At 44.3% G+C, this 14,478-nt stretch overlaps 1 protein-coding gene across 26 annotated transcripts in view; it reads right to left on the reverse strand.

The window, feature by feature from the left end:
- Positions 1–958: 958 nt before the first annotated feature.
- Positions 959–14,478, reverse strand: part of SP100 (SP100 nuclear antigen) — a 90,345-nt gene continuing 76,825 nt past the window's right edge. For 14 of the 26 annotated variants that reach the window (XM_059167763.1, XM_059167760.1, XM_059167757.1 and 11 more), the window contains 7 exons: positions 13,987–14,028; positions 11,578–11,619; positions 5,684–5,799; positions 3,801–3,909; positions 3,449–3,520; positions 2,801–2,944; positions 959–1,811 (listed from right to left, as the gene is read on the reverse strand). In XM_059167763.1, coding sequence (XP_059023746.1) covers positions 1,686–1,811; positions 2,801–2,944; positions 3,449–3,520; positions 3,801–3,909; positions 5,684–5,799; positions 11,578–11,619; positions 13,987–14,028 — 651 coding nt within the window. In that variant the 3' untranslated portion in view covers positions 959–1,685. The other 12 variants (XM_059167747.1, XR_009351990.1, XR_009351989.1 and 9 more) reach the window with 12 other exon arrangements.

Consider the following 14,478-nt stretch of genomic DNA (forward strand, 5'->3'; position numbering starts at 1 on the left):
AGTGTCCACTCTGGTTTACAGAGGATAGGCAAAAGTGGGTCCTCAAAGCTGCTGGCACGTCTACAGAATGTTCTTCTTACTGGTTTTGTAAAGGGAATGCCCGCTGGGCTCATCTGGATTACAAGTCATATAGCATGTCTCAGGGATGTCTTCATGTGATATACCCATGTGAACATTCCTACCTCTCTGAGCCTTCTGTTTCCTTCTTTGGTACTATGCCAAGGCTTTGGGGGGCATCTCCACCTTCTTTGCTAAAGGCTATCCTTTTGTCTAAGCTTCAAGGAGCCAGTTCCGTCACAGACAGGACCAGGCCCAGATGCCCTTGCCAGTGCCTTATGCCCTGATCAGAGGGGATGGCTTCCATATCAATGGAATCTCCATTCTCTAGTCTTATATTCTACCCTTCCTGGTCCTACATCCTTAAAACCCACTCCTACAAGTGTTTCTCTCTTGTTTTCAATATACATTAGCCAGTTCTTGGTGGGCTATACTTATGGGCACGACACAACCCTCAAGTTTAAATGGCTTAGACAACAAAGTCTTCTTCTTGCTTACTCAAAGCCACAGTGGATCTGGGAGCCCTCCTGGTGTAGTAGTGAATACACGGACCAGGCAGGGTCAATCTCTAGGCTCTGTCATCTCAAAACAAGACCTCTGTAATCAACATGGCAGGAGAGGTTACACAGGAAATTCTCACTGCCCTTCTGCGAATCAACTTGCAAATGACGTATGCCACTTCTGATCGTAGTCCACTGGTCAGTGTCTCAGTCATTTAGCCATGCTTACTGCATGTGGCTGGAAAGTAACGAGTAAGTTCTGTGTGGAGAGGGGAAAAGAAGAAAAAACCTTAAGGACCTAATAAAGGAGTCATATAAATAGTAGCACATCATACCATCCCTATAGGAAGACCTGATATTTTCTATTGTAAATTTCAATCCAAATTATTGAATAAGAGAACTTGACAAAATAATTTTTTATTTTATTTAGAAAAATAAATGAACGAAAATGGCAACAAAAAAAGTTTGAAAAAGCTGTCTGCACAGCAACAGGCAGAACTGTCAGTGGGAGGGACCACAGTCCCTTATCATGTAGCTGCTGAAGACTCTTTTGGGGGTTTGAGAAGTTCTTTATAGATCTTGCATATCAGCCCTTTGTCTGTAGTGTCATTAGCAAATATCTTCTCCCATTTTGTGTGTTGCCTCTTGGTTTTGTTGACTGTTTCCTTTGTTGTGCAGAAGCCTTTTATCTTGATGAAGCCCCAAAAGTTCATTTTTGCTTTTGTTCCCCTTGCCTTTGGAGACATGTCTTGAAAGAAGTGGCTGTGGCCCATGACAGAGAGGTTACTGCCTGTGGAGGACATTAGGAGAAGGAAGGGAAAAATAAAGGGATGGGGATGTGAGATCAGAGTGGGAGATGAACCATGTGAGACTATGGGCTCCAGGAAACAAATGGAGGGTTTTAGAGGAGAGGGGGTGGAGGGATGGGTAAGCCTGGTGGTGGGTTTAAGGAGGGCATGGATCACACATATCGAGCACTGGGTGTGGTGCATAAACAATTAATTTTGGGACACTGAAAAAATAAAATACCTAATGATGTACTGTATGATGATTGATGTAACACAATAAAAAAAAATAAAGATATGTGAGCATTAAAAAAAAACTGTTGGGGGTGAGGGGTGGGCTACTTTAGGAAAGAGTGGGATCCAACTGAAAACTGTGCTCTCTTATTTCCTGAATTGCAAAAATGTTTCCAAAAGTATTCATAAATATGTCCTCTAGCTGAAATCCAAGCTTGATAAATTTCTGGTTGTCCTGAAAAAACAAAGAGAAAAAATGAGAATGGCCATAGCAACAGAGCTTGAGCTCTCCATGTTTCATATAATCCAGAGCTTCATTTTAGACTACCCAAATGTTAAGTGAGAATTAATACAGTTAGGAGTATTATGTTCCCAGATAGCTTGATCATTTCTCTTTATCTGGAGGATAGAGATGCAAAAAAGAATACTGTATTATAGTCTAATTCTTCATCAGAAATTTATTGTTAATTTTTTAAAAAAATACCAGTGGCTATAGTTTCAAATACAGCATTTATGACTTACAGCACTACAATGGTACAGAAATGTTGAAGGCAAATTCATAGCGTCCCTCCTTCTCCCTCATCCCTTGAGATAATCCTTGTTAACTTTTGGATATAGTGTTAAGAAATTCGAAAGTAAAGAAATCCAAGATTTTGAAATTTGAGAAATTCGATTTGGTATCTTCCTTTAGAAAAGAGAAATACGAGTTGCCTTTAAAATGCCCTTGTCCAGGGGAGTGATGTCGGAAGACCCGCTGCTACAGAGATGCCCCTCCCAGCACTATGGCCCCGTAGGTTCTGCCTGTAATCAACCTCCCATGCTCTGCCTCCGAATTGCAGCACTGGGAACCAGTGGAGATAGGGACAGAGATGTCCAGGTGTGAGGGGGAAGCCCCTGCCTACGCATTGCTGAGATCCTGGACTCCAGAGAGCAGGTGCACAGCCGGCAACAGCAAACAGTGCATGCGCACACTCTACGACTAGGGATCTGGGGGGGCCCATTGTCAGGGTGAGTTAGGATAGCCCTAAGGTAATGTCTGCAAGGAGACCTGATCTGTTACTGTTTCCACACCTTGGCCCTCCGGGGTTTTTAGAATATTCCAGCATTTGCATGTGTGTCGGTTTGCCACACGTTGAGGGAAACGGTAACAGTTACCTGATACAAGAGGATGAATAGCAAAGTGGCTTAATGGAAAGAAAGAGGTATGTAGAGGGAACCACTCACCTTGTAAAAAGCCCTGTGGTTCTCAAAGATGAGACACATGTCCTGCACGAACCCCTTCACTCGGAGGTACAGTTTCTTATTCAGCTTTTTCTTGATTTTGTTTAACCACATGAGTTTTGTTGGGCCATGAGATGCATTGTTACTCTGTTGACAGAGGTGCGGAAGGGCAGGCTGTGAGCACAATTCAAGTCCACCCCCTGTTATAGACCGAGTATTTGTGTCCTCCCCAAATTCCTATGCTGCGATCCTAACCCATAGTGTGATGGTATTAGGAGGCTGGGCCTTTGGGACATGATTAGACTGTGAGGATGAGCCTCATGAATGGGATTAGTACCCTTATAAAAATGACCCCACAGAGCTCTCTCCCTCTCTTTCCATCATGTAAAGACACAAAATGAAGTTGGCAGTCTGCAGGATTACACAGGCACCCCAATCTCAGGCTTCCAGCCTCCAGAGCTGGGAGAAATAAATATCTACTCTTTGAGCTGCCTTGTCCATGGTACTTTATGGTAGCAGCTTAAGGGGCCAAGGTCTAAGTAAGCTGACTCAGATGTCCATCAACAAGATGGAGATAGTGATGAGTGGGCTCACTGGACCCATATCCCAAATTTGACAATGCCGGTTTCGGGCTTTGTTGCTGTTACTTACATAATGTGGTCTTGAGGCAAAAAAGGGGCTTTTTGAACAGCAGTAGACCTTCAAGAGGACAAATTCACATTTCTGCAAAAGAGAGAGGAGATTTTAAGTGAGAAGCATCTTGGAGAGAATGAAATATACATGCTCAGACAAAATGGATGGCTCCCAAACCTGTGACCTATGAAACAAACATGGAATGAGAATTTTCTGTGGAATACAAATTTTAGTGTTAGGTCATGGGAATCAAAGCACAGCCGGGGACAGCTGTTCACCCCTGGGCACCATCCCTCCAGCCCTGCAAGACTGTGCTGCTTCTCTCAAGTCAACAGAAAGGAGGAGAGTTCAGGTCTGTATTTCAACTCACCAACTGTTCCTCAGGCACCATCCGCCTCTGTAAGACCTCAGATATCTGGTGACATTGCTGACTTGGTTGAAGAGCCTTTATCATGCAGAAGAGGCAACTCCATGGTTCCCTGAGAAGTTGGGCATAAGGTCAGCAAAGATAGATTTTCTGTGACTCAGCTACTGTTTCTACAGCTGCTAAAGTCCTCTGTTCAGGAATGACTGGTGGTTTCCACACTGTATCCAACTTGCCTCTGTGCTAGAGCCCCATTTGGGCATAGCTGGCAGATACCCCTCCCATTTATAGTGGTAGCAGGACTGACAGTTTGTTGAGTGAGCTGCCATGGTGGATGATAGTCTTTCATTCATCTCAAAACTTAAGAGTTCCTAACTGAGCCACTATGGGCTCAGATATGAGCCCTGCCATTTAAAATTGAGAATTGGAAATTGGTACCTTCAGCACTGGAGTCTTGGGCCTTAGTGAGCCATCAGACTACAGTAAAAGTAAACCAGCTCTTGTTTCTCAACTTTGCTGAGTAAGCCCAGAGTTATAGGCATCCTCTCCTCTGGCACTGCCATACCTAAGCCTAGAATCTGTGCTGCAGAAACTTCTTGGAAAGAAATCTATGAACAGAGTAGTGTCAGACATCTGCCATTTGACTCTACATTCAATGCCTCTGCCATTCTTCTCTGCTAAACTCCCTGTGCTGAAGGGTTCTTGATAATCAGGAGGATACAGGGACACCTGGGTGGCTCAATCATTAGCGCCTGCCTTCGGCTCAGGTCCTAATCCCAGGGCTCTGGGATTGAGCCCTGCATTGGGCTCCCTGCTCAGTGGGAAGCCTGCTTCTCCCTCTCCCACTCCCCCACTTATTTTCCCTCTCTCACTATCTCTCTCTGTCAAATAAATAAAATCTTTTTTAAAAAATCAAGAGGATACAGTGATCCTTCCTAGATATGTCATTTGCCTCCTCTCTCCTTGGCTACTCCAGTGCTTGCTCAAGGGGCCCATTCCCGAGTACCCGTGGTGTGAGGATGGGGATATACATGGGCACAGCAATAAAGACCTGTCTTCTGCCTCTGCAGCATACCCAACTGCAGAGCTTTATGCAGAGTCCCTAAGATGACACTATTCCTTGGGAACTGCCTTGGAGCAGTTGGATTACATTAGACTCTCCCAGTACCAAGGGTGCAATGTTCTGTCTTCATAGGGACAGACACAATCCTGATGGAAATCATCCATCCTCCTTGGTCACAGAAATTCTGCCTACACTATCACTTACAGAATGCCTTATCAACCTTCATGCTATCCCTCTTACCATCATCTCTGACCAAAAATACATTTTTTAGAAAAGATTTTTATTTATTTATTTGACAGGCAGAGAGGCAGGCAGAGAGAGAGGGGAAGCAGGCTCCCTGCTGAGCAGAGAGCCCGACATGGGGCTCGATCCCAGGACCCTGAGATCATGACCTGAGCTGAAGGCAGAGGCTTAACCCAATGAACGACCCAGGTGCTCCCTCAAAATACATTTTAAGGCAAAATAAATATAGCATCCATGGTTATCTGAAGGCTCATCACAGTCCCAAATTTTTCAGCTTTTTGATGTTCCCAGAGCAGGTGATATATGCTTTAAACCAGCACCCTATGTATGATGCCATCTCCCCCTCAAAGTGCCTAGGTCTGAGAACCAAGTGGGAGATGTGGGGGTGACACTTGCAGAGTTTTTGCTTACCATTAATCTATTGCTGCTAACACTGTTCTACAATGGATATTGATACTGTAAGACTTGCTCCCTCTGCCTCAGGACACATACAACCAGAGACAAACACTGCCAGTTGAGTGCGCAGAGTGGGAGGAGCTGTGCCACAGGAAGGGAGGGCGAGAAGGGGCCAGGGCTCACTAACCGGTTAACATCTATATGGTGGATGTGGCATGTCTCATGAAAGGACTTTGGACAAGTATCACAGCAGAACAGCTTTCCAGGTCGACGGCACACCTCACATATATTTGAGTTTCCCGGCTAGAAGGGGAGGTAATGCAGACATCATTGGAATTAGTGAGATCCCAGAAGGTTGATACATTGAGACTCTAGAATCCATGGTCTTTGCTTGAGTCTGGAGGACGCTTGTAGATTTCTCTTCTCAAAATATTAAGAAATAACACTGAGTGAAGATTTTGGAAGAAGACATTCTGGTCTGCAGTGAAGTTTGGGAGGAAGTGGATATTAGACCATTAAAGTTCTCTTTATGAAGTCAAAGATTCTGACACAGACTAGCAACAACCACAAAAGAAGATGAATTAAAGATAATCTGAGGAATTTATTATTTTGCTGGCAAAACTTGGCTCGGGAATATAACACAGTGTCTTATCTAGTTATTGCATCATCTAATTGACTCACTGAAGAGGGATTTACCGAGGATTTAATGTAAGAGATTACACTTCTGACATATCACTACATCCTATTTTCTTGGCCATAAGTTTCCCATGATTTGAAGGGCCTGGGGGGGAGTTCCTGCACTATGAGTTCTGTGCCTGGAGGACCCCTGGGCCAGTGACATACCTCTGGTTTGGAAAGACGTAGATACAGATTACCAGGTGGATGCCAGGGAGGACAGAGCTCTTTGGCTCTGGGAGCCTGGGGTAAGAGGTCCCATGATTTAGCTCGGCATGTAAGGTGTGGAGGTGCCATCCCCAAATGGCCACAGATTGTGATAAGTGACCACCACAACTGAAGGCCTAGGACATACCTTTATTTTCTGAGCACATGGAAGACCTATACTATACTATATATTGTAAAGGAGCCACAAAATTGGTTAATGCTAGATTTTTCACCAATCATAATATGTGAGACCTTAAGCCAGATTTAATTTTCTTTTTTTAAAGTTTATTTTATTTGACAGACAGAGATCACAAGTAGGTAGAGAGGCAGGTAGAGAGAGAGGGAAGCAGGCTCCCTGCCAAGCAGAGAACCCAATGCGGGGCTCAATCCCAGGACCCTGGGATCATGACCCGAGCTGAAGGCAGAGGCTTTAACCCACTGAGCCACCCAGGCACCCCCAGATTTAATTTTCTTGAGTGAAGTTAAACATTTGATAGTGTTTGTATCTAAGTATTGTGGAGAAACAAATGTGTGTTAAAAACAATGGAGTTAATAGACCAAAATAAGACTTGGTCAAGGAATAAGCCCATTGGTAGGTAAAGAAATCACATTGTTTTCCTGGTGTGTGTGTGTGTGTGTGTATGATAATCTGTGTGAATAACATGTGAATCCCGACATACTACAATTTCTATGTAAGAGTGTGCCTGTGCTGCAGAAATTCCCAGAAGGATGAGCACCTGGCTCTTCTCCTGGGACCGCCTGAACAGCTAGAGGGCCAACTGAAGAAGACTATGTGATAGGGAAACATTTCATCCAATGCGTGGCAGCTCTACACTTAGATGAAAATATCCTGTCTACACCATGGATTGGAAGAAGGGTTTATATCCTCTTGTGACAATCTAGGTAGAGAATAATGCACAGATTGCGGGGGGGGGGGGGTTGCTGGCCAACCCAGCTATGGGTGGTTGGGACTCTTGGTGGTGATGAGGAAGTGAGGAGGTGACAGGGAGCACCATTCCTCCTCTTCCTTCTAGAAACACTCTTTATGCTTTGTTCCATGATATTATACTCTCTTGGATTTTTTTCTAAGCCTCTGCTTCTTTTTCTTCTTCTTCTTCTTTTTTTTTTTTTTAAATATTGTCTCTTGATCTTTATTTGGCTTATTTAACTTTTGTGTAGAAAAGTCAGGTTGTCATCTAAACAAATGTCAGAAAAATGAAACACATATTTCTCACAAATATGTATTGGAGGAAGATCAGAGAATTCATCCGTTTTCACACAATTTTGGTGTTCATCTATATGTATAATATTTTTAAATTTATTTATTTATTTATTTATAATTTATTTTCAGCATAACAGTATTCATTATTTTTGCACCACACCCAGTGCTCCATGCAATCCGTGCCCTCTATAATATCCACCACCTGGTACACTGACCTCCCACTCCCGCCCCTTCAAAACCCTCAGATTGTTTTTCAGAGTCCATAGTCTCTCATGGTTCACCTCCCCTTCCAATTTCCCCCAACTCCCTTCTCCTCTCTATCTCCTCATGTCCTCCATGCTATTTGTTATGCTCCACAAATAAGTGAAACCATATGATAATTGACTCTCTCTGCTTGACTTATTTCACTCAGCATAATCTCTTCCAGTCCCATCCATGTTGCTACAAAAGTTGGGTATTTGTCCTTTCTGATGGAGGCATAATACTTGATAGTGTATATGGACCACATCTTCCTTATCCATTCGTCCGTTGAAGGGCATCTTGGTTCTTTCCACAGTTTGGCGACCTTGGCCATTGCTGCTATAAACATTGGGGTACAGATGGCCCTTCTTTACACTACATCTGTATCTTTGGGGTAAATATCCAGTAGTGGAACTACAGAACACTCATGAAAGAAATTGAAGAAGACACAAAAAGATGGAAGACCATTCCATGCTCTTGGATCGGAAGAATAAACATTGTTAAAATGTCTATACTTCCTAGAACAATCTATACTTTTAATGCCATTCTGATCAAAATTCCACCAGTATTCTTCAAAGAGCTGGAGCAAATAATCCAAAAACTTGTATGGAATCAGAAGAGACCCCAAATCGCTAAGGAATGTTGAAAACCAAAAATAAAACGGGGGGCATCACGTTACCTGATTTCAAGCTTTACTACAAAGCTGTGATCACCAAGACAGCATGGTACTGGCATAAAAACAGACATATAGACCAGTGGAACAGAGTAGAGAGCCCAGATATGGACCCTCAACTCTATGGTCAAATAATCTTCGACAAAACAGGAAAAAATATACAGTGGAAAAAAGACAGTCTCTTCAATAAATGGTGCTGGGAAAACTGGACAGCTATATATAGAAGAATGAAACTGGACCATTCTCTTACACCGACACAAAGATAAACTCAAAATGGATAAAAGACCTCAACGTTAGACAGGAATCCATCAGAATCCTAGAGGAGAACATAGGCAGTAATCTCTTCGATATCAGCCACAGCAACTTCTTTCAAGATATGTCTTCGAAGGCAAAGGAAACAAAAGTGAAAAAAACTTTTGGGACTTCATCAAAATTAAAAGCTTCTGCACAGCAAAGGAAACAGTCAAGAAAACAAAGAGGCAATCCACGGAATGGGAGAAGATATTTGTTTCTTTTTTTCAGGTATCCAATTCATCACCAGTCCTGCCAATCCTGCCAGTCCCATCTTCTTCTCAATGCTTCTATGAGGTCTATGACCACGAGGACGCAGATGTCCTACTTACAACACTGTCTTATTAGCCAAAGCACAGCAGCCTTTTTTCAGGTTCTAAATCATAACAATCAGAATATCATCCATGTACCCAGTGAGCTGAGGTGAATTGGGATATATCTCAATTTATAAATTCTTTCCATCTATAAATTCAATATAAGAAGAGAAACAAAAATCACACATAAGAGGGAATTCTAGGGTCTGTATCTTGTCCACACACTTTGAAAGGGAAAATGTATGGAATATCCTGTCAGGGACATCCCTGTATACAACCCCACATGGGCCTGGTATGGACCATGTAAATATTTCTCTTTTTTATCATAACAGATGACACCCATGGATGCTGACCACTGCTGGGTGGAGGTTTCTGGACCATTATTTTATGAGGTGCACTATAAGTAGGCCCTGAGAAAGAATTAACAAACTTGCCAATCTTGTGTTGGAAGGCCTATAATCTACGAAGCCCACAAACTCAACATATATCTTTTTAATCTTTTTAGCAAGAAATTTGTCCTTTTGCTTGGCATTGGTTCTCAACCTGCTGTACAATAGAATCACTTGGGGAGCTTTAAAAAATATTCTGATGCCCGAGGCCACATCCTCAGAGATTCAATTAGTTGCATGTGATTTTGATTGTTTGTGTCAACAAGTGGGAAGGATATTGGCAGTTTGTTTTAAAAATGAAAACCTAGATGGTTTTCAGGTGCAGTCCTTAGTGGAGAGCTCTGGCTTCTAAAGCAGGTTTCTGGATCAGCAGAAGCAATGTCCACTGAATCATGCTGGAAGTGTAAATTCTCAGGCGCCATCCCTCACTCAATGAATCAGAAGCCCAGGAAATTCAGATGGACACTGCAGACTGAACCGCCCTGGCCCACATGGCCCACAACTTTGGCCGTGTATTAAAACCACCAGAGGAGCTTTGGAAAATCTTGATCCTTAGAACACTAGCATCAGAACCTCTGTGGGTGGAACCTCCAGTTGATTGCCATGTGCGGCCAAGGTTGGGAGCCCAAGGTCTGGTGGGATTTCTTCTGGCAAAGTGTGGGAGCTATGAGTAGAGTCATTATCAGTCTACAAAATCTGCCACAGAAAGGCTATGAAAAGGAGTGTGGACATTCTTATTAGGAGACTCTGGGAAACAAACTGAGGGTTCTAGAAGGGAGGAGGGTCGGGGGATAGATGAGTGTGGCATGGATTGCATGGAGCACTGAGGTTTATACACAAACAATGAATCATGAACACAACACCAAGAACTAATGATGTACTCTATGGTGACTAACATAACATAATTTTAAAAAAAAGAGGAAGAAGTGTTGCCTTTTTATCTTCACAGAGGGCTTGGCTGTGAGCTGTGGGAATAACCCTCCATGTCCATTCCAGTTATCAGAAAGGCTGTGAAGACCTCAGAGATGAGAGCTATTCCACTATACAAGGGTCCCACCTCCAGCAGAGGAATCAAAGTCATGTGGTTGCATCTAGATCATGCTGGGCAATGCTAGAGGACCAGGAGGGCATGGCAACCCTTTTCTAATCCTCTCTCCATAAGCATCCCTTATCAGTACAGCTGCACATCATTCTACAGTGAGAGCCCCCCTGGAGTGGTGCAAAAAAGTGATTCGGCCCAAAATTCCCATCTTGTTGCAATGAAAGCAACCAAAGTGTGATTTGGCTTAGAGGGAGGGGTCCTTTGTGATGTTGGCAGACTTTAATGCAGGCAGCCGTAGTAAGCAGGGTCTTTAGATCATAAGGGTCCATATATAGTCAAGCACTAGCCAAGCAGTTTGAGTAAAAATGTCTGCGATTTGCTACGTGTTGATAATTTCCATCTTAGCCAGTTCAGGTTCCTGACAGCTTCCTTGAGATGGGCTCCAGGTCTCCATAAAGGACCCTGTGATATTTATCTGTATCACCCACTTGCCCTATGTACATTTCTCTGCAGGGCTGGGGACAGGGTCTGCCCCTGAACTTGCCAGCTTGGCCCAGCCTGTTCCTTCTGGTGGATGTTTCAAACCTTCTTAGCTCTGCTTCTATCTAAGAGTGGATGTTGATGATCTTCCTTTCCTTCCTTATTACCTTCTTTAAAATACTGTTCTTCTCTCAGATTCGCTCCTTATCTGTCATGGGCAGGCCAGCCTTAGTTATTACCACTTAAAGTCCTGGCTCTAGAGACCCCAGTGGTCTAGCACTCTGCCTCCCATACCTACTCTCAAGGGGAAATAAGGGAACAGGGAACTTTCCCTGAACAAATGGAAAGGAAGTTTCACGCAGAGACACCAACTCCAAAATCATCTCCCTGGGGTGGATGATACGTTTGTTCTCTGCTTGTCACACACAAGGACACACTCCAACCGAGTCTGAACATGCTTCAGGAAAACGCCGCAATGACACAGGTAATATATGGAGGGACAAGGCCTGGGTTATACTGAGGTCACAGGTGGGGGAGTCAGTACTTACATAAGGGTCAAAAAAGTCCTTGCTAGGCTCTGGTGTTGTCTGCTGAAAAGGAAGAAAGATTGAGTGACAATATTGAATATGATTTTTTCACTAACCACGCATTTGAGTGAACTTCTTTATACAAAGGATTCATGCCACAGCCCTCCCTTTACTTTATATCTGTGTTTATGGGTCTGTATGTCTAACTGGAGAATAAAAAAATCATGAAATTTTATGTCACTGTCAGTTTGGCCCAATGCAAGCTCCATTCTCTGACTGCTCTTCCCAAAGCAGGCCTTTGTGAAGCCACGCAGGGAGCCTGGTCCTGGATTCCGCAGCTGGAGTTGGAGCTGCAGTGAGGGACTCAAGCTGAGGACTGACTATCCATGGCCCCCAGTGACCACACCACCCAGCGTCCTGAACACCGTGCATGTGTCCCAAAGAACCCCACTGTCTTCTGCAGCTCACCCAGGGCCTAGTCCTGAAAATAAAATGGATCTAAGGTCCCCAGTCCTGTTTGTCTTCTTCCTAAAGCTAAACATCTCTGCACTTTCTCCTGAATCCCAAAAGGATGCATTGATCTTGGATATCTGTGGAATGACTTGGCCTCCTTCAGTTTGGAAGAACGGCTGCCTAGCTTCTACCTCCTGCCCGAGGCAGTGAGGCCACAGATAAGCCACTTGGTGTGATCCAGAGTACAATGACCTGGGAGGTAGCCATGCCACTGCTAGACCACTAGAGTGGTGTAGTAACCCCCACCCCATCCCAACAGTTATTATTCCACGTTAGACAATAAAGTTGAAACAGTCCCTTGGATCTGTCACTTTGCCCTCCTGTGCGCTGCCACTGACCAAGCATATGCTTAGTGCTTAACGCTTGTGCCACAGGTGTTTGTTGAATGGGTACAGAAGGGCACAAACAAATGAACACAGCTGTCACTCAGGAGATGAAGTTTCTTAGTAACCGGTAAATGATTAGCATGGATGGGGTGCCTGGGTGGCTCAGTGGGTTAAGCCTCTGCCTTTGGCTCAGGTCATGATCTCAGGGTCCTGGGATTGAGCCCTGCATCAGGCTCTCTGCTCAGCAGGGAGCCTGATTTCCCCCTTCTCTCTGCCTCCCTCTCTGCCTACTTGTTATCTTTCTGTCAAAAAAATAAATAAAATAAAATAAAGATTAGCATGGACTTTTCTGTCTTACTATATTGGAACACCTCAGCTACCACCATCAGGTTTAACTGGAATCTTATGAGCAGGGAAACTGCCAATAGTACCACCTCTCATTTGATGGTGCAAGGGACAGAAGCCTAGGGACTGGGGAAGGAAAAGGCCCTCTGCAGAGATGCTTTGAGAATGGAGGTAGGGACACCTTAAGAGTTGTAAGTCCAGATGGAGATGGCATCTGTGATAAAGGGATGGGAGATGGCCAACTCAATTGACAAACACGGGCTGAGTCACCTTTGACTCCCTAGCACTAGATAGAGATGTTTGCTCTTTTTTTTTTCCCCAAGATTTATTTATTTATTTGTTAGAGAGAGAGCGCAAGCAGGCAGAGTGTCAGGCAGAGGCAGAGGGAGAAGCAGGCTCCCTGCTGAGAAAGGAGCCCGATGCAGGATTCGATCCCAGAATCCTGGGATCATGACCTGAGCTGAAGGCAGTCACTTAACCACCTGAGCCACCCAGGCGTCCTGAAATGTTTACTCTTAAGCAAATAATGTGTCTTTCTCCAGAAAACCCAGTGGGTGCAGGCCCTTGTGACAGAGTTGTTAGCATAAAGTCAGTGGAGCAGGTAGCCCCAGAAACCAACTTTGTGAAGACTGTGACTTTTTGTACAGCAGAGATGGACCAAGGGGACTTCTATTGGAGGTTAAGAAAATGGAAGCTCTTCCATCTCCTTTTTTTGCACCACACAGGTTCTTTCTTGCACTTGCTCTTGGAGAGGACATGGAAAACACCAACTATCCTACCTCCTTCCTTGGAATCCATGCACCATGGAAACCACTAGTCCATGAACTCCACATGCGACTTTGAGGGAAAGAGAATTCACCTCCATAGATGGAAATGAGGTTTACAAAGCCCCTCTGGTGAGCCCTGATGCTTTCATGCAGACACCCAGCTCCAAAACTATCTCTCTGGTGTAGTCTCTCCACAAAGCAGATCTTCTGGGTTAGCAGTGTCTCACCCCTGGCACATCAGCCTTCCAATCTCTCTGTTCTCTAAGGTGGTATCTCCATAAAGGGAGTGAATGTTCCCTTAAAGAAGGATCCCTTGGAGAAGGACTCACTGTGGAAATGCACATGTGCATGTGAAGCAGAGGAAAGATACAAAAGAAAGGGAGAGAACGCCATCTGGGTTGTTAGCTTCGCCAAGCGACACACGGCTATTATCCATCCCAAGGGGGCAAGACACTGGCAGAAAGTCATGTGATAATTACTTTTCTTCTTCTTCTTCTTGGTGGTTCTGGTAGATATTTTTTCTGAAAGAGAAATAAGATTAATGCTATAATGGGTCTTTGTTTCTACTCTGAGAGCTTGGCATTCCACCTGCCCTCCAGATAGGTCCCACTGTCAACCCAAATTCAAGGTGTCTTCATGGAAAATAATGTCCCTCTCCAAACCTGTAACACAGTGTTCTTTCTTACCCAGACTAGATAAGATAAGCTTTAAAAATTGCATCCTCTCTTGTTTTCCTCATAGCCTCACCAGGCTTTTCCTCACCATGTCTTCTGCACCCACTGCCTCCTTTCCATCCTCCGGGAACTTTCTAGCTTGTGTGTCTATACCTCACATGCTACAACTACTCCACGGCCACATACCTGGGGAGGGACGGACAGTGGGTAGGCCCCATCAGTGACCCTGGGCACACAAAGGTGTCTAGGCCTTTGGGGAGACAAGTAGGATGAGCCTTACAGAATGGGTGCAGATGA

The sequence above is a fragment of the Mustela lutreola genome, chromosome 3 (genome assembly GCF_030435805.1).
Source record: "Mustela lutreola isolate mMusLut2 chromosome 3, mMusLut2.pri, whole genome shotgun sequence".
NCBI classification, from domain to species: domain Eukaryota; kingdom Metazoa; phylum Chordata; class Mammalia; order Carnivora; family Mustelidae; genus Mustela; species Mustela lutreola.